Genomic DNA, 19,706 nt, shown 5'->3' with positions numbered 1-19,706 from the left:
AAGAGAATCTCAGGCACTGAAGACAAGATTGAAGAAACTGTTGTTTTTGTAAGACAGTCTTACCGTGTAGACCAAGCCTGCCTCTGCCTCCGGGGCAGGAGTGCTAGGATTAAATGCATGCACCAATAGCTAAGCATTGTAAAGTCAACTTTGTTCTTTTATAAGTGCACTTAAAGAGAAAGTTTGTTACTAGAATTGCTTCCCAAAACAAGTACATAACCGTTAGAGTGGGTCAGTGTTCATTCATGTACTAACTTAAAATCACCTCCTGTGCCAATACTGTGAATACTCCTAATACGGGAGCCAACTCTGGTTTGGAGGTCCACCCTGAAGGCAAGTGTTGGCAACGTATTTAATGACCGATCTTGGATACCATTTAGAGTCAAATTGTAGTCACCTGCCAAGAGCCCATGTTTGCCTGTCATCCTGTCCAACCCGCATTACCACCCTTCCTGAAGTTCTAGTATGCCTGTAAATCACTTCGAAATCTTGTAAAAACAGATCCGGATGCGGCAGAGAAACTGGAGAGCCTGCACTTCCAACAAACATACACACTCGCATGCACACACATTCCAAATACGTGTCACGAGAAAACAACGGGATTTCTTTTTCTGCGTAGGTACATGAGATCGAACCCTCGCTGCTACCTGGGCTGCGGGCCCACCTGCAAGTGGGTCGATCTGTTAGAAGGAGGTGCTCGTCTCTCCAGTCTCTGCACAGATCCGAGAGGACTGCAGTAAAGGGAGATCTCCGGGGGAAAGGAAGCGCCCAGACTTCCGGACTGGCGCACGGCTGGGGTGACCGCGGCGTTTGCGGACGCAGGATGTTAGGCTGCACGTTCTTGCGGGGAAAGGACACAGAAACGGTCCCCGAAGCGCCCTAGCCTCCCAATGGCCGGCCCCGCCTCCAGGAGCAGTGGAGCCCGGCGAGTGTAGAGAGTCGCTCAGCCGAGGGGGCGTGGGCAGGCTCGCAGTGCACGCCGGGAAACGCGGTCGTCCGACACCATCTTGCGGAGCTGCCGGCGGCGGTGACCGTGGGAAAGGGCATCCACTAGAGCCATGAAGCTCCTCAGCAGGGCAGGGTCCTTCTCGGTGAGCACGGGGGCGCGCGCGGGGCAGGGCTTGTCGGCAGCCCCGGGGCTGGTGGCGGAGTGTGCGGCCCTGGCGTCAAGCCCGGGTCTGCCCTTCAGGTGAGCCCCGCGGATCCGCGGGCCGCCGGCGAGCTGAGGCCCGGGAGGCTCGGCGGGTCCTGGGAGCAGCCGGAGAGAAGGGTGGCCTGGAGGGTGGCGGTGAAGCGACGCTCGGGAGACTCCTGAAGGTCACGGGAGAAGCAGGTAGGGCGGAGGCCGCCGACACCGGGCCGCTGGCTCTCCCTCCCGGGGCGCCAAGGCTTCTTCCTAACCCTAAATTACTTAGTTGTCACTTGAGGGAAAGTACCTCAGGTGTCAGCACGTTAACACTGTGAAACAGTGGTTATGCACAGACGAGAATGGGAGCATTTAATTTTCAGCAAAGGCTAGCTTGTCCTTACTGGCCAGTTGCGTGTGGAACTTGTTCCTAATGACCCTTCGGGAGGGTGCTTCTGGCGTCTTAGTGGTCAGCTATGCCGCTAAACATCCATCAGCACATGCAGCGCAGAATTACAACACCGAAATGCCAGTATTTTCTGTTGAGAGACCGCTAGACAATGATGCAAAAAAGTCCTGGCCTGGGGAGAGTTGTTTCCTTGTGCTTTGTGCTTACATATATGTATTGTAGAATTTTACGGTTGTAAAATTCCTTGCACCTAGACCAACCAATTGCTAACAGTCCGTCGAAGGCAGGACTTCCCTACTTTTCACGTGAAGAAGTTGATGTGTGTTTTATTAAAACAAAATAGAAATTGTGTGATAATTGAAAGGATAAGTCTTTCCTGGAAAAAAAAAAAAAAAAAAAAACAAAACAGAGAAATGGAGAATTTTTTAAAATGTCACAACCCCAAGCACCTAAATCTTGCTTGGTAATGGAACTGTGGATTATTCATATGTGGGCTGCTATGCCTGGTTATTATAGAATTACATTTTGGGAAATCACAGCCAAAATAAATAAATAAATAAATAGATAAATAAATAAATAAAATAAACCACAAGTGGCTTCATACACCTTACCTGGCAAACTAAACTGATAAAGACAAAGAGCTGAAGGGAAAGCACAAATGAAAGCCAGCAGCCAGATTAATCCAGCTCTAATGGCTGAGTGGTCAGTATACAGCAGCCTGGGCAGTGCGGAGGAGGAGCACTTTACAGATATCTTGGGCAAAAGACAGCAACACTTTTTTTTGGATCTTAGCATCATAAGGCTTTATTTGCTGCCATGTCCATTAGTAACCCTGTGAAGCCTAGACATAAATGGAATAACTGTATTCTTGTGGGTTATTTGTAAATATATGTGTACAGATAAATCCAATGCATTTAGATCTGTCATCCAGGTTATACAGATTATACTGAGAACTCGCTGTTAACTTAATCCCTTGTTGATCTTAGGATGACGTAGATATTTGGCCAAAGAAGCTGGGACCCTTCCTTGGATTGACTATGCCTAGAACAGCACATAAGAAGATGCAAATATAATGGAGGTGTCAGGGGTTTTGAGAAAAGATCCTTACATGATCAAGGTGATGAAGGTTATTTTAGGTGGAAAATAAAGAGACTGAAAAATGAAGGAAGCCATAGTACTGAAATCTTAAAACATCCAACTGTTCAAAAACTTTGAAAACATTACAACTAAAAAGAAACACTTAAAATTTTAATAAAATAATCAAAGGGTAAAGAAAACACATAGTTGTTGGTGTTGTTGTTTTCTAAGATCATAGAGAACTCATTATTCTCTAAAAATCACAAATAGGTAGAAGTTTAACAGTGACTCAAGTCAGGCACAGGAGTATAAACCTGTAGACCCAGAGGAATCATGAGTTTGAGGTCATCCTGGACACATTGAATTTTTTTTCCCCCAAGAAGGGAAGGGGAATAAAGAAAAGTTGTCTACAGGGGGGAAAAAAAATATGGCTTGGGTGGATTGAACCTCTAATAAATTAAAGTTATTTGTGTGACCTTCCCATGATGGTGATGATTTACTTGAGATCACTGCGTGGTGGTGCTGATGCTTTTACATGTAAAAGGATTCTTCTTATGAGAGCACACATAACCTCTCTTTGTTGTTTTTAGAGATTTTATTCCCTCAAAGTTGCCCCGAAGGTTAAAGCTTCAGCATCCCCTGGAAGAGTGCCTCTGAAGCCTGAGGGTCTTGAGGTTAGTTCTACTGAATTGCTCATTGGAATCCACATTCGCTTGACTTAAACTCCTCGTTACATACAGGCATTGGTCACATCTCTGTTCTGTCTTAACTACAGTTTACCAAATTACCAAATGGTCTGGTGATTGCTTCTCTGGAAAACTACGCTCCTCTATCAAGAATTGGCTTATTCATTAAAGTAGGCAGTAGATATGAAGACTCCAGCAACTTAGGAACTGCTCATTTACTACGTCTTGCATCTACTTTGGTGAGTATCTTTTTTACCTCAGTGTTTGGAAATGATGTGTGAGATCTTGGGCCTATAGGGAAGAAAAAAATAAGGGGCTGAGGAGATGATTTAGTAAAGCCCTGGATCTGCTAATAACAGTTAAAACAATAGATTTTGACATAGTGTGATGTGTGGCAGATGTGTCATTGAAGAACTATTTTAAAAAGGCATCCTTTCTTTTTCAAGACTACCAAAGGAGCTTCGTCTTTCAAGATAACCCGTGGAATTGAAGCAGTTGGTGGTAAATTAAGGTTTGTTGAATAGTAAGAAATAGCCAGGCTAGAGAGATGGTTCAATAATTTAAAAGGTTCATTGTTCTTGCAGGGAACCTGAGTTTGGTTTCTAGCACCCACTCAGACAGCTCGCAACTACTATAATTCCAGCTCCAGGAATCCAACTCTGTGACTGCTATAGTCAGCCACATTCATGTGCACATACACCCTCACAGATACATGCTTTATACACATCATTAAAAACAAATCTAGCGGTAGAGGAAGCTGGACATGATAGTATATGCATTTAATCACAGCACTTGGGAGGCAGAGGCAAGTGGATCTCAGTACATGCCAGGCCAGCCAGGATGACACAGTGAGACCCTGTCTCAAAGGAGGTGGGGAAACACAGAAATGATCAATTACAGGGTGACTTCCCTTTGTTAACAGAAGGATTAAAGATTTCTTAAACAGAAGGGAAATTGGTGAATATTCATCAAAAATGTGAAATATGGCTGTACATTGGGGGTAAGTATTTATAGTATATACAATGTGCAAAAGATTTCTGCTTGAGAAAAGTAAAAACCATAAATCGGGGAGGCAAAAAAACAACTAGAAGAAAAGGGAACAAAAGGTAAAAAAGGCTGTTCCCGAAAGAGGAAACCAAAACAGAATCATCAGTGTGGTGATACGGTGCCATGCCATGTTATTTTTTAAAGACTGGAAGCTGAAAGTCCAGTTCAAGAAAAGGCTAGAGTGATGGCCATGCTGGGACTATGAAGAGCTGATAGTCTGTGGGTTAGAAATAGCTCTGTTGTTAAGAATGCATACTGCTCCTCCAGGAGCCCTGTAACACAAGCTCCAGGGCGTCTCACACCATCTTCTGGCCTCCATAGGCACATGCACATATACACATAAATAAAATAATCCTTTTTTAAAATAAGTATGTGCACCTGTGTAAAGAATTTAAAGACAGTGTATGTAGGGTTATGGTTTCTGGAGCTGGGGAGAATAAGGCAATTGTTATCTAAAGCATACAAAGGAGTCTTGAGTATTTATTTGGCCTTTTGTTTTTCATTGTAAAATATGTGGAACATAAAATTTGCCACTTTAAATATATTTCGGGTACCATAGCATTAAATGACACTTGAGACATTGGCTAATCATTACCACTATCCACCTCTTGAACTTCATGTTGTACTCAGCTGAAGCGCGGTCCACTAAACGGTCACCTTTTATTCCCTTTTTCCGTGTCACCGTCCTATTTTCTCTGATTTTGACTGTCCTTTATTAGAATGTTAGCTTTATATTTTGCTGTCATTTTTGTTCTCTGCATGAATAAATTACAAAATATGTTCATAGTAAATTACTTAACATAAAGTCCTCAAGGTTCATCCAAGTTGTACCATGAGTCAAATTTTGATTGCTTTTTAAGGTGGATTTATTTGTCATTTTTCAAAATACTTTAAAATTTTAGTTGAATATATATTACTTTCACTGGTAGTACAAAGAATTGGTGCTTTAACAAAGAATATGTAAGAAAAGTTATTTTTTAATTCTGATAATTCACTGTATTTTTAATTCAGTGTAACTGCATCAAGGGAAAACATGGCTTACACTGTAGAAGGCATTCGGAATGATATGTAAGTATTTGCATGCATTAAAACATCTGCTTTTATGGGGATATGAGGGGCAGATTATACAATGACATGTGAAAATGTCATAATAAAATCTTCTATCCTATTATATAAAAAGTTCAGCGAATAAAAAATTGGGGGGCCAGAGATACGGTTTAGTGAGTGAGTAAGAGTGCATACTGTTCTTGAAGAGGACCAGAAGTTGGTTCCTTCATCCACATCTGGAGCCTCTCAACTGCCTGTAACTCTAGCTCCAGGGGTTCTAATGCCCTCTTTTGGCTTCCACAGGTACCTGGACTCAAATTTATGAACCTATACAGAGAGATACATATATAATAAAACTTTTTAAAATCTAAAGAAAAAAGTTTATAATAAAAATAGAAACAACATTACTTTTTAAAAAAATACCAAGTTTATATTAAACAAGGTGATCTAGACTCAGAAGATAAATACCATATTGTCTCAGTAGGTCCTAGCTTTTAATGTTTCTGCAAGTGTGCAGGAGAGTGGGTGTGGTTCATGACACTGAAAAGGGAGTCGCAAGGTGTTGAAGAAGGCAGGGAGGACAGTGAAACACCTATGATGTGAAAGGAAAAAGGAAGTGACTAGCTGCGGAACAGTGCAGGTGGAAGAGGGCAGACAAGAGGAGAAGATGGGAGGAAATGTTTTAATATGCCAGGATGAAACCTAATACTTTGTATGTTAACGTATATATATGTATATGTATGTATGGGTGTGTGTCTAACACAAAGACTAAACTACTACTCAATTGACTCTGTCACTGTGACCTTAGACATTTATTTTAGAATATTATTCACAAACCTGGTATGGATTGGGCTCCTAACCACAACTAAGATTATAGTTTAGTATCTAACCCCCAACCACCCACAGGTAATATCCAAAGTCTTTGGGACCACGCTCAACTTACTAAATAGTGATATGACACTTGTTGTTCACACGACCTACTGAATGTTTCTTACCTCTTAAAAGAAGCATTTTCTTTTACTTTATTTTATTTATGTATACGGGTGTTTTGCTTGCATGCATGTCTCTGTACCACATGCATGCATGGTAACCAGGGAAGCCAGAAGAGGATGTTAAATCCCCTAGGACTGGAGTTACAGATGGTTCTGAGCTGCCATATGGGTCCTGGGAATTGAACCTTGGTCCTCTGGAAGATCAGCCAATGTTCTTTAACCTGCTGAGCCATCTCCCCAACCTAAAAGATTCCACAGACCCAGGAGTTTACTACCTTAAGTGTTGATTTATATTTTGTTGTGGTCCTGGAAATCACTTAGAGCAGTGGTTCTCAACCTGCGAGTCGCAATTCCTTTATGGGTCCAGTGGCCTAAGACCATTGGAAAACACAGATATTTTCCTTACTATTCATAGCAGTAGCAAAATTACGGTTGTGATGTAGCAATGAAAATAACTTTGGTGGGGTGTCACCACAGTATGAGGAACTGTGTTAAAGGGTTGCAGCATTAGGAAAGTGGAGAACCACTGACCTAGAACCTTAGGGTACATCAAGCTAGCTTTCTATCCTTGAGCTCCCACCCGTGATTTTTTAAGGCATTATTTTTCAAAGTATTATTTCGTAGCTCAGGCTAGCCTAAAAGAAAAGTTCTTCTGCCTCCACCTATAAATCAAAGGTACGTGTCATAACACAGGAGATGTTTTTGACCTCTTCCTCTTCACTGGTGTTCTGTAGTGAAATCCTGATGGAGTTCCTGCTCAATGTCACCACAGCACCAGAGTTTCGCCGTTGGGAAGTAGCTGCCCTTCAGTCTCAGCTGACGATTGACAAAGCTGTTGCCTTTAAGAATTCACAGACTCGTGAGTACATTTGCAGACCCGCTTCTTTGTTTCCAAGATTATAGTTTTGAGAGGATCAGTTTGTAAAGAAAGTCCTATGTGGACATGGAAATACCTCCCAAAATGGGCTCTGTCACCCAAGAGTCTTACTTGTTCTGTTATTACTAAACATTTGTGTTGTTGATTTCTCCACTTGATAGCAGGCAAATTGATAGTAGACTTTTACAGGCTTTTCATGTTTCCTTACCACGTTGGTTTTGGTTTTGCTTAGGACAAACCCAGCAGCAGTCTGTTTTATGCTCCTACTGTTGCAGTTTACTCCTACGTGTTGCTGCTGTCACTCACTTCCCCCTTAGAGGGTCCTTTTGTAAGACCGGGGGTCTCACAGCTCAGGAGTTCAAGATCGCGCCTTTCCCAGAAACTCTCACAGACCACGCAACTCATTGCAAAAGCAAGAGGTTTAATTTAACCATTGCGCAATGGGGTCACCCCTGCCGGTCGGCAAAGCATGGCACCGGGAGACAAAGACCTTTAGGTTTTTAAAAGAAAAATTGTGGGAAATTTAAAGTTGCAGTTTTGGCAATTTAGGATTGGATGAGGAAGTTATAAAGTAAGATAATTGGTTAGTCTTAGTTGCTCAAGCTTGGCCAGTCCTGCCAAGTGTGGATACAACTGCAATTAAAGGTGGGGGTGGTTAGCTCATCCTTGAAGCTTAGGGGCTGCGGGCTCTTGGCTGGAGGTCAAAAGCTACTCAGAAGTCTGGGTTCGTTGCTAAGAAACACTTATCTTGAAGACAAGGGTCTGGTCGTTCTTTTTGCTGAGTGAAGGTCATTGCTTGCTTGCTTTTTTTCTATCTGTCCTCATAGATGGGGTCACATTTCTTCATTCTCTGAAAAGGTGCTAAGAGGCTTTAGCTTAACCTGAACCTAAAACTCAAGACTATAGGCTTTAGAAGACATACAGGTTACAAAGTTAGTCTAACCCTTTCACTTCCAGAGCACACCCCACATTTTTTTGTCTTACTGGTTTTTTTGCTTGTTTATTTTGGTTTCTGTTTTTGTTGGGGTTATATGTGTGTTTCTAGGTGTGTGTTGGTTTATTTGAGACAAGGTGTAGCCTGGCAGTCCTGGGATTCTCTCTATAGAACAGGCTGGCCTTGAACTCAGAGACCCACCTGCGCAATCCCATTTAAGAGTTCATATCGAACTCTGCCTCCCGAGTGCTGAGATTAAAGGTGTGCGCCACGGCACCGAGCTTGTTTTTTGTTTATTTTTACAGAGAGAGAGAAAGAACAGAAAGTCAGTGGGAAAAACTTGAGCAAGATATATAGTATAAAAATTGTTTTTAAGGAAAAAAACACTCCGTAATTTTTAATATAACTAATTCGCATTGATATTTGTGATGTTTGATTATATAATATTAACAGATATATTTGGCAAAGCAAATCTGTAAACACACACCACTGGCTTTTAGACATTGCACAGCTTCTGATAGAAGCAAAAATGAGCAGGTGGACCAGAACAAGGACCAGCTGTAGTGGCTCTGAGTGGAACCAGGGACCAAGTGCAGGACTCTAGAGAAAGAACCTGTCTACTACACCTTAGAGGTTTGTGTGGCTGATTGATCATGCTGTGTCGCAGAGGAATGTGATCAAATGACAAATATTGTAGACAAAATGGCTGACATGTCCAGGGTGGCTGCTTCCAGCCTTCCTCTTTTTCTGACCAAACATGTCCTGTTACATCTCCTGGCTGCTTCCACCTTCACCTCTAGGATTACTAATTTAGTCCAGCTTCCTAGTTCCTTGCCAGTGATCTTTCTGCTTTGAAAACCAAATGAACATCCTTTAAAAATAACTTCTAAGTTAGAGTTCAGAACTCTTGTCTAGCCTTTATAGCTTTCATCTGGCCCCATCCTTATTCTTTTAGTTTATTATTATTAGTATTAATACAAAGTTGTGCTTATTAATGGGAACCATGTATATTTGATACTTGTCTAAGTGTGTAATGTTTAAATCAGGTTAAACATACCTATCTTCTTAAACATCTTTCATTCCTTAACAGTGAAGACTTTACAAAGTCTTTCTTTCCTGCTATGCAACATCTTCTCCTTCCAGCACTGACTCCCACCCCATCCTAAACCCCCACACACCCCAAGTCAGACTTTTCTTTATCTGTTTCCTCTGCATTTTATGCTATTCACAAATTATTCACCTGGGAATTGCTCAGTCATTCTAGAAGACTCTTCCCAGATTTTCTTTCTTTCACTTTTCCATTTCCCACTGTTGTTCCATATGCCCAACTGCATATTCACTGCTAACATTGTACTGATAACAATTTTATTTCATAATTTTTCCCCTTGACATTTTGTGGCCATTGTAGCTACTCATCTTTGTTTCTAGCAACTAGCACAGTGCCTGGCATCAGGAGGTATGCCCAAATAATGAACAGATAGAGGAAATATAGTTCCAGAGAAGGCACAAAAGGCAGGGACAGCAGTGCCAGGGCACCAGGAAAGAGTTAAGTCCAGATCAATGCTACCTTTTGACTACCCAAAACAAGCCTGGTGCTTCCACAGCTCCCTGTGTCCTGGAAATGCTCTTATTACCCAGGGAGAGAACCTGGAAGCACAGTCAGATTCAGATTCGGTGAAGCATTCTTTCTTGCAGAGATAACTGCTCTCCTCTTCTCTGTATTCCACAGGCACAGATATACAAGTTGCTAGAAGTTATGTGGTAACAAATTTCAAGTCCCTGAAAACTTGAATAGCAAAGCTGTATAGTCTTATTGCTGTTGTTTAAAAATACCATAGCTGTCCATACATTTGAGTACCTGTTGTTTATCTGTCTTTCAGGTGTCATTGAGGACTTGCATGATGTTGCCTACAAGAATACGTTGGCTAATCCCTTGTATTGTCCTGACTATCGGATAGGGAAAGTAACCCCAGATGAAGTAAGTGATGGAACTGCATTTGCATTTCATGAATGTTCACACCTAGCCACCAGTCCACATAATCCACACAAATCCAGTGACCTTAGTTTGATCCCACATCCCACCATGGAAGAAGAGAGCCAACTCTCCAGTTATTTTTTTGGCCACCATGGCACAGTCATACCTGGACTTGTATACACCATAATAATTAATAAAATTAATTTTTTAAAAAAAGTAAAAATATTTACAAATATGTAAACATTTCATAGCATATTGTAAATAAAGGCAATTTATGAGTTAGGATAGGCCAAAAAAATCACATTTAAAGCAAAAAACTATTCATAGACAAATACTAAGGTGTTAACTATGATAAGCTTGGTACTCTCAGAGACCATTAATGTTTTGGTTTGTTCATTTTTTTCTTAATGTGTTCCTAGACTAAGGGAAGACTAAGGAAATTAGCTAAGACATTGCCAATACCTTAGCAATTCAGCTTCAGTAGAAAAACATCCATAAAAATCCATCTAAGGTGACTCAACAGATGTTTACTATTCATTTAGGTCATAGCTTGATAAATTGGTGAAAATTCAGCCAGTGTTTCCTGTCAGAATCACTTCAGTCACTCTCTGTACCCCTCCAGGAGACAGTGCACCTCTGCAGTGTAGAACAGTGTATCTGCTTATAAACCAGTACATAGCCACTTTGCCTATAAAATGATGTTGTTTTTTCCTGCCCCCAAAACAAATTTTTAGACCCTTGGAGGTAGCACTTATTACTCATAATAAGATAAATGCTAGTCCTGCTTTTTGTCTGCTTAGCCTAAGGTAGTCATATAAACCAAGATTCCCAAATTTCACTGATGTTGTAGGCATGTGAGGCTTGTTGGATGAATGAGTAGTTGGGTTTTTTTTTTGTTTTGTTTTGTTTTGTTTTTTTCTCTGTATAATAACCTTGACTGGCCTCAGACTCAGAATCCTTGGCCTCCTGTGTGCCAGAATCACACAGGTATGCTCTATTGTATCCAGTTTCAGTTAACTGTTTTTAAAGATTCTAAGATTCCACCTGCAATCAGCTTCATCCCTCTGTAGTGTGGGTATTAGAAACAGTGGGAGTTGAGGGAAAGTGATAATGTTATTTTTGTATGAACACTCTCTTAGACAATTCTGCAGAGTATATTAGAAACTGCATTGGTAACTTTCCCATTCGTATAATCACACTCTTGATTTAAAAAATAAAAATTAAAAAAAGATTATTTTGCTTCAGAGTTTGAGAATACTGTCTGTCATGGGGTGAGGCAGCTAGTGTCTACAGTCAGGAAACAGACTGATTAACGTTGGTGCTCCACTAGCTCTCTCCTTGCTTGTTCAGTCCTGGACCCCAGCCCAGGGATGTTGCTGCCCACATTTAGGGTGTGTGTGTCATTAGTTTGATAAGTGGGTTAACTGTCATAGAAACCCTGGTGTTGACTGACCTGATTGCAAGTAAAGTTTGAGACAAACTGGTTTCAAACTTGAGTAGGACAGACCTATCTCCCCAAAAGAAAAAAGGAAGCAGACAGAAACAAAGGAAAAGAAACAGGGGAGAAAATGGTTAGGAGAAGTATAGTTCTAGTAGTCTCTCATTGAATAGTATACCATTGTATGGTTACTTGTGTCAAGACACAGTAAATCAGATATACCATTTAAAACCATGTCATTATACTAAAGGCATAAATTTAGTGTCATTCTTGATTTCAAGCCAGTGTATACTCTTGTTTTCATTTTTTTTCCATTGTTGTGTCTGTGGTGTGATGTATGTGTATGCATGTTTGTGAGGGGAAATGTGCACATGCATGTGGAGGTTCAATGAAGTTGGGAATCATCCTTGATCACCCTTCCACCTTATTTATTGAGACAGGGTCTTTTAATCAGACACAGAGCTCTGGGAGTTACCTGACTCTGCCTTCCTAATGGCTAAAATTACAGGCAGGCCACCTTGACCACCCGGCATTTTCATGGGTTCTGGGTTCCACACTGGTTTTAACGCTCGCATGGCAAGTGCTTTAATCACTTTTCTGTAGCCATTCATTCCATTTTAATTGAGACACAATTCTCACACTGTTCATTATGTGTAAATTCAATGGTTTTATTAGAGTTTTCATCAGAGTTGTAGAAGCATGAGCACAATGAAAGTCTTGTTCTGTTAAGCCATAGTTTTTAGTGATAAAATTACAGTGTGATGAGCTATATCCTTCGTAGTCCATAAGACAACATTCAAACATGGGAATTTGTTTCCTGCAATAATGCACTTGTATGTTTTTAGCCTTCTGCATTTATACTTTAATATAGCTTTTCTTTACTTCCTCAGTTACATTACTTTGTTCAGAACCACTTCACAAGTGCAAGGATGGCGTTGGTTGGACTCGGTAAGTCTGAGATTGCCTGCATGTCAGTTTGCTTTCCAAGAATAACCCCTTAAGCTATGTGACAAATGCACAGGGTTGAACATTTTGAAAACTGTAAGAAGATACTATATGATAGGATTTTAATTGCTAGTTGTTTTGGAAATAAATTCCAGTATTTACTGTTTCCTTCTTGACAGTGTTTGCAAAATTTGTGACAAAGGTAAACTTTTATTAGCAAAGAGTATCACTAAGAAAATTTTAATCTGCAAGATTGACAAAAATTAAAAAGTTGGCACTTCCCAGTATTACCTAGAATTTGGAGAAATACATACTGAAAATTTACTGACATGGTGGGCATGAAGGCGAATGCCTTAATCCTAGCGTGCCAGAAGCAGATAGATCTCTCTGAGCTTAAGGCCAACCTGTTCTACATAGTGAGTTCCAGACCAACAGAGCTACATCATGAGACTCTGTCTTGGAAAGAAAAAGAATTACTGATAATAAAAATTGACAACTTTGTAATATGTCTATTAAAAGTTCTTTATTTTGGATACTATATCGCCCGTTACCAAGTATGTGGCTTGTAGATATCTTATATTACATGGGTTGTCTTTTCTCTCCTGATTGCCCTTTGGTATACAATGCAATATTCCAACAGCTATTAGAAACATGCTAATGTCCATTAAGAAGGTTTTGGTTGAATAAATGATGCATCCATAGAGTAGCATATTTTATAACCTAACCTTGCAAAAATACAAATTATGGAAGACAATTTAGAAACATTAAAGAGAATACCACCACTTTTAAAATAGGGTCTTGGAGTATAGCTCTGTGGTAGAACATATGTCTAGCCTGCTTGAGGCCTCCATTCAGCCTGTGGGACCACAAAAGAAGCTGGTCAGTGGTGGTGTATGCCATTAAAAGGAAGGAAGGAAGGGATGGAGGGACAGAGGGAAGGAGGAGGGAGGGAGGTAATATATATTAGTAACTATACCTAAGAACATCTAGATGAACATAATAGTTAAAATTGTAAAATGATACCAGGAAGAGAGTATTTTGGCAAGAAGACTCATGGTTTTTGTTTGTTTGTTTTGTTGCTGTTTAGTTCTGTAATATTTGCATACTTTTGGATTTATAAATAATATTCCGTGTGTGTATATGATTAGCAGCTGAGTACATGCCACCAGCACCATGTGTATGGAGGACAGAGGACAAACAGTAGAGTCAGTTCTCTTCTTCCACCCAGGTGGGATCCAGGGATCCAACTCGTCTCCAGACTGGTGTAGAGCTTTTGCCTGCTGAGCTGTCTGTTAAAAGCCTGTTTGCGTTTAATAATTATGTATTTTAAATAGAAATATTGACTCTAGCTTTGTTTTTGCTTCCATTGAAACAGGTGTAAGCCATCATGTCTTAAAGCAAGTTGCTGAACAGTTTCTCAACATGAGGGGTGGCCTTGGTTTGGCTGGTGTAAAAGCCAAATACCGTGGAGGTAAATATTCTTTCTCCTAGGTAGTAGCATATGCCAGTGCATTTACCTGCAGGAACGGCATGTTGAGGCTGTATTGGCTTGATTGTTAGAACCAAGTTATGTCAGTACAGAAGAAAAGAAGTAGGTGTCTTGGGTGTTACATTAAACATGCTTTGACTGGGGAAGGCCTGATAAAGCACAGACCCTAATCTACTGTGTCATAGAGAATCCTGATGAGTAACATCAGTGGTAATAAAGTTACTTTTCTTCTCTTCCCTCCTTACATGATCCCAGGTGAAATTAGGAAGCAAAACGGAGACAACTTGGTCCATGCTGCTATCGTAGCAGAAAGTGCTGCCATTGGAAGTACAGAAGCAAATGCATTTAGTGTCCTTCAGCATCTACTTGGTGCTGGACCACATGTCAAAAGGGGCAACAACACCACCAGCCTCCTGAGCCAGAGTGTTGCTAAAGGAAGTCACCAGCCTTTTGATGTGAGTCTGAGCAGTCACATCTCCTGTTTTAGCTTCCAGAAACATGTTATTTGTGATACAGCTTGATTGTCTACTAAAGATAGTCTGATTTTAAATTTTAAGATGAACAAATATAAGCTTGATTAGATGGCTCAAACCTGGTATTCCAGCACACTAGCAGCAGAGGGAGGAATAAAGTACCTACCTTGCAAGCATGGTTTCAGTCCCCAGAAACCATGTAAGAAGGCTAGGTGTGGTGGCACATGCTTATAATCCAGTGTTGGGGAGGTGGAGACAGGTGGGTCTCTGGGACTCCCTAGCCAGTCTGCCTTGAGTTCCAAGCTAGTGAGAGACCTAGTCTCAAAAACCAGTGTAGTCACTGCCTGACAAAAGATATGCGTCTGTGCACATACATATACATACACAAGCACATATGCACAGTTATATACAAATATGTTATATAAAGAAAGAAAATGCTATTAAAAGAAAGACTTCATTTTCCTTATTTCCCTAGATGTAATTGGTATCTTCCTCTCTTTTTGCTCATGTGGCTGATTCCTGAGTTTTGCTGTTCTTTGTTTTCCAAGCAAGTGGGAAAAACAAAACAAACAAAAAAAAAAACAGTGAGTTAACAGGCACAAAAAATTAATTGAACACAAAAAGAACAGGGAGGCTGGAGAGATGGCTCAGAGGTTAAGAGCACAGCTGCTTTTCCAGAGTTGCTTAGTTCAATTCTCAGCAACTATATAGTGGCGCACAGCCATCTATAATGAGATCTTCTATCATTCAGGCATACAAGCAAATAAAGCACTTGTATACATAAATGAAAAATAAATATTAAGAAAAACAACAGAAGGTTGGTTGTTTTGGAGACAAGGTCACATATATCCTGAACTGGTCTCAAAACTTGCTGTGTAGCTGAAGACAACTTTGACTACTTAATATTCTTGCTTCTGCTTCCCAAACACTAGGATTATGGGTTTCCCATGTTAACTTTTGACACTTTTTTATGACAGGAAAATGCTTTCAAAATGTGATATTTGCATCAGGAATGTATGAAATGTCAACCAGGCATGGTGGCATACTCTTGTAATCCCAGCACTTGGAAGGTGAGGCAGGAGGATCAGAAATTCAAGGCTAGCCTACATGACATTGCTCAAGTGAGAAAGAAAAAGAAATTGTGAAATGTCAACAAAGTATCTGTAATTCCTTGGTCTTTTGTCTGCCTTTAGAAGACAGTAACTGAGCTGAGTATGGTGCTGCACATCTGTAACCTTAGAATGTGGGAGGTCGAGACAGTAGTAATAGCAGTCAACATTGTTCTGGGTTTTGTCCCACTGTTTAACATTTGAACGATAGTTGTAAACATTTTAAGCAGAGGAACTTTTATATATGCATTGTATATGTGTTACAATGCACAACACAAGCATTTTAACTTCTAAAGAAATTTTGAAAACTATGAAACCCTTCTGTATGGAGCCTTGGGGTTCCATTGAACAGTTTGAAAATCTTTGTCTTAAATTTAATCTCCTTCAGATTTTCTTTTTTTTTTCTTTTTTATTTTCTTTTCTATTTTCTTTTCCTTAATTCATCATCCATTTTTTTGATATATCAGTTTTCACCAGTGACTGTTACTGATGCTTCATTGTAACATTGGACTAGAACTTGTTGAGAAATGAGCCAGAAGCTGGAAGTATGTCTAGGATTATCTTAATTTAATTATAGTTAAACTTGAAGTGTATTTCTTTTGTACTTTACATAAACTACCAGTGATTCTCAGACTTCATCGTGCATAATTATCATCTAGAACATGGGTTTGAAATGTGGGCTTTTCAGGCTGCATTCACAGGGATATGAATTAATAAATCTGTTTCAAGAGTCTGAAAAACAGCTGGGTTGTGGTAGCAGTGCACACCTTTAATCCCAGCACTCGGGAGGCAGAGGCAGGTGGATCTCTGTGAGTTTGAGGCCAGCCTGGTCTATAGAGTTCCTGGATAGCTGGGGCTACACAGAGAAACCTTGTCTCAAAAAAACAAACAAAAAGAATCTGAAAACCTGCATCTTTTAATATCTTTGGTGATATACATACATACATATGTATATGTATTCACATAAATACTGAACGGTGCTATTCTGGACACTCAAGGTCAACTTTGGGAGCTTGAAACTTGACTTACCCTATATGTTACAAGCTAAATTTCTTGCTACCTTAGATGGCTATGGCCACTAGGCAAAATTTGTATCTAGCCCTTTGCCTTTAGTTAATAGAAGTACAAGCAGATTGGTGAGACAGATGGTACCAAGAGCAGAATAAAGAGTCAGGTCTGTCACGTGCTACAGTCCACAGTCTACATCGCTTGATCACTGTATCCTATAATTGTTTGTACGGCCCTTAACCATCAAGAGAAGCTCCAAAATCCCAAAAAAGAGGAAGATGAGCAGCTGTTTTAGGAAGGTTTAAATGACTCAAAACTCTTTAAAGCTTTGCAGTTCTGAAAAGAATAATCTATGCAGAACATTTCAGCCCTCAACAGAATTAAGTAAATTATTATGTTTTGTTTCTATAACAGTAGCACAAGTTTTTATCCAAACATTGTGATCTCTTCTACCTGGAAAAATTTTATATAGTAAAATTCCATTATATTTCAGGTTTCTGCATTTAATGCCAGTTATTCAGATTCTGGACTCTTTGGAATTTACACTATCTCCCAGTCTGCAGCTGCTGGTGATGTAAGTTACAAACTCATTAACTCCCAAAGCTTTCTTACCATTGCCATGTTTTTAGTTGAATGTGAAATGGCTGAATACCATGGTTTGTCAAAGATCTCTATGGTATCATCATTGAATTATCTGTTATGGGGGAAACTTTACAAAGTGTAGAATAATGCCTAGAGGAAGTGGACATGCATAATAATGCCTACAGGAAGGAGAAATTCGTACTTTGTTCCTTCTTAGACATGTGTTCTGACATTTGTATTTCAGAATCCAGGAGTGGTCAAGTCCAGGATGCATATTTGTAGGCCTTTCTCGCAGCGACAGTTTTAGTAAGAAGACTGAGGGTGTGGCTCATTTGGTAGAATACTTTCTTGTAATATATGAGGCCCTGGGTTCAGTCAGCATTGTCATATAAACTGGATGTGGTGGCACATGCCTGTGATCCAGTACTCTCAATCCCAGGACCAGGCAGGAAGTGGGAAGATCAAAAGTTTAAGGTCAGCCTTGGCTACATACTGAGTTTTGGCCCAAAACAAAACAACCACAAAAACTAGAAGGAAAAGAAAACTATTTGCAGTTCTGGGCAACAACACAATTTGGGGCATGAAGGGAATAGCAAGCAAAGAGAAAATGATATCATTGAGTGCAAAGGAATGAAGAAAGGTTGGTGGAGTGAGAGAAGCAGTTTTTACCCTGAAAGTTTTAAGCTGAAGAAAATATTCATTAGATATGAGCAGATACAGAAGTTAGAAAATGACAAATGGTTCAAATTAGGAAAGGAGGAGCAAGTGTCATCTAGAATAAAGGACATTTTAGTTCGGCAACAAAAGCTAATGCTCAGAGACAATGCTAGGTTATGTGGAGGGTAAGAGAAACTTGAAAGTGTGAGGCTTGGGGAAGTGAATGACTAAAAGCGAAAATGGACCTGCAATGGTGTGGCCATGGATTTGTAGTATAGTCCTCAGGTTTGGCTTGTAAGTTTTCTTCGTTGAAAATTAAGGAGGTGGGTAATAGGATTCATGCCAGGTCACAGTCCTGAAAGTGGACAAGTTAGAACTAGGAAGAAGGTAGGAAGTAGTTGAAAAGATTGTCAGGAGTTACTGAAGGGATGATCAATGAATGTGGGCCGGGGCCCCTGACAGGTTGGGAAGAAGTGGACAGTTGAGGCATTGGAGATGTTGATGACGTGGGAGAATAAGGACAGTGATTAGAGTGAGGCCAGGGTTTGCAGTGGAGACTTTGAGAGGCTGTGTGACCTTAGGTAGTTCTCCATTATGCTCAGTCTGAGGTCATGGCCAGGGAAGTGGGTAACAAACATGGAAAGGAGGTCAATGTCGTAGAATTTAGGTGGTTACAAAGAATAAGTCTCAGGTCCAGAATGTGCCAGGATTGAGGTGGAGAAAATCCTAACTTGTTAGTTCAGCAAACATGTAGGAAGTATCTATTTCAGTGAAACTTTGGATTCTTTCAGTTTTTCGTCTTTTGATTTCTGGACTCTTGTGTTCCAGGTGTGTTTGTGTGTGTGTTTCTAGTAAACAGTAGTAACATGGAGTCTATTTTCCTCAAGGAAGAGGCACCCTCTTCAGCCAGTTTCTGCCCTATGCCTATTTAGGTTTATAAGAAGCTTGGCGGATCCTGTCAGGTGTATATTTGAGTATTATGTATGTAAGTGCAGCTTCATTTCTCAGTGCTGTGACAGAGTCAGCATGTAAAGGGAAAGGCTTTGATTTTGGCTCATAGTTTCAGTTTGTCATGGTAAGGAGGGTGTGGTAGTAGAGTTCACAGAGGCAGGGCATCACATCTTCTGGATTAAGATGCAGAAAACAGGACCAGGAACAGAACCAGCTGTATTTCCTCCCTCCCTGCCTCCAGCCCTAGTGGCTGCATCTGCTCACTAGGCCATGTCCCAAATGCTCTGTAACCTCTCTTAAGCAGCACCACTAGCTGCCTCCAGTGTTCAAATATAGAAGGATCAGGAGACCAGACCATTTAACACTAAACTCTCAACAGTGCATAAAACAGCGGCTTTAAGGAGCACAAGGTGACCGTGGGATTCCCAGGGGACACTAGAACTCCCTGAAATGTTTTGCTCAGTAAAGGAGCATTGATTATATTGGGAGACCTAGGCTCTGGCCACTGATGACCAGTTTTTTACTTGCATGCCCTAGGTTATCAAGGCTGCTTACAACCAAGTAAAAGCGATTGCTCAAGGAAGCGTTTCCCCTGCAGATGTCCAAACTGCCAAGTAAGTTTCTATATTAATTATGTATTTCACACTTCATTAAAAAAAAAAACAACAACAACAACAATGCTATACACTCATGAGGAGTAAAGAACAGTATTAATAAGGAAAAGAAAGGCTGAAATTCACTGGTAGGGACTTGCCTTGCATGTACCTGACACAGGTTCAATTCCCAGCACTGCAGAAATGACCATTGTTTCTTCCCTGCTGATGGTTTTATTATATTAGAAAGAAAGAAAGAAAGAAAGAAAGAAAGAAAGAAAGAAAGAAAGA

At 40.4% G+C, this 19,706-nt stretch overlaps 1 protein-coding gene across 1 annotated transcript in view; it reads left to right on the top strand.

Annotated features, from left to right (window-relative positions):
* The first annotated feature begins 966 nt into the window (after window positions 1-966).
* LOC129691365 (cytochrome b-c1 complex subunit 2, mitochondrial) overlaps window positions 967-19,706 on the top strand; it is a 21,818-nt gene continuing 3,078 nt past the window's right edge. The window contains exons 1-12 of the mRNA XM_055627483.1: window positions 967-1,091; window positions 3,203-3,286; window positions 3,388-3,537; window positions 3,745-3,809; window positions 5,357-5,413; window positions 7,119-7,243; window positions 10,076-10,173; window positions 12,499-12,556; window positions 13,929-14,024; window positions 14,298-14,497; window positions 17,126-17,206; window positions 19,360-19,436. Of these exons, the coding sequence (XP_055483458.1) occupies window positions 1,059-1,091; window positions 3,203-3,286; window positions 3,388-3,537; window positions 3,745-3,809; window positions 5,357-5,413; window positions 7,119-7,243; window positions 10,076-10,173; window positions 12,499-12,556; window positions 13,929-14,024; window positions 14,298-14,497; window positions 17,126-17,206; window positions 19,360-19,436 (1,124 nt within the window). The 5' untranslated portion in view covers window positions 967-1,058. The remainder of the gene's footprint in view (window positions 1,092-3,202; window positions 3,287-3,387; window positions 3,538-3,744; window positions 3,810-5,356; window positions 5,414-7,118; window positions 7,244-10,075; window positions 10,174-12,498; window positions 12,557-13,928; window positions 14,025-14,297; window positions 14,498-17,125; window positions 17,207-19,359; window positions 19,437-19,706) is intronic.

This window comes from Psammomys obesus, unplaced genomic scaffold (assembly GCF_907164565.1).
Source record: "Psammomys obesus unplaced genomic scaffold, mPsaObe1.curated_primary_1811, whole genome shotgun sequence".
NCBI lineage: Eukaryota > Metazoa > Chordata > Mammalia > Rodentia > Muridae > Psammomys > Psammomys obesus.
Note: the sequence above shows the minus strand (reverse complement) of the source record. Positions and strands in the feature narration are given on the sequence as shown.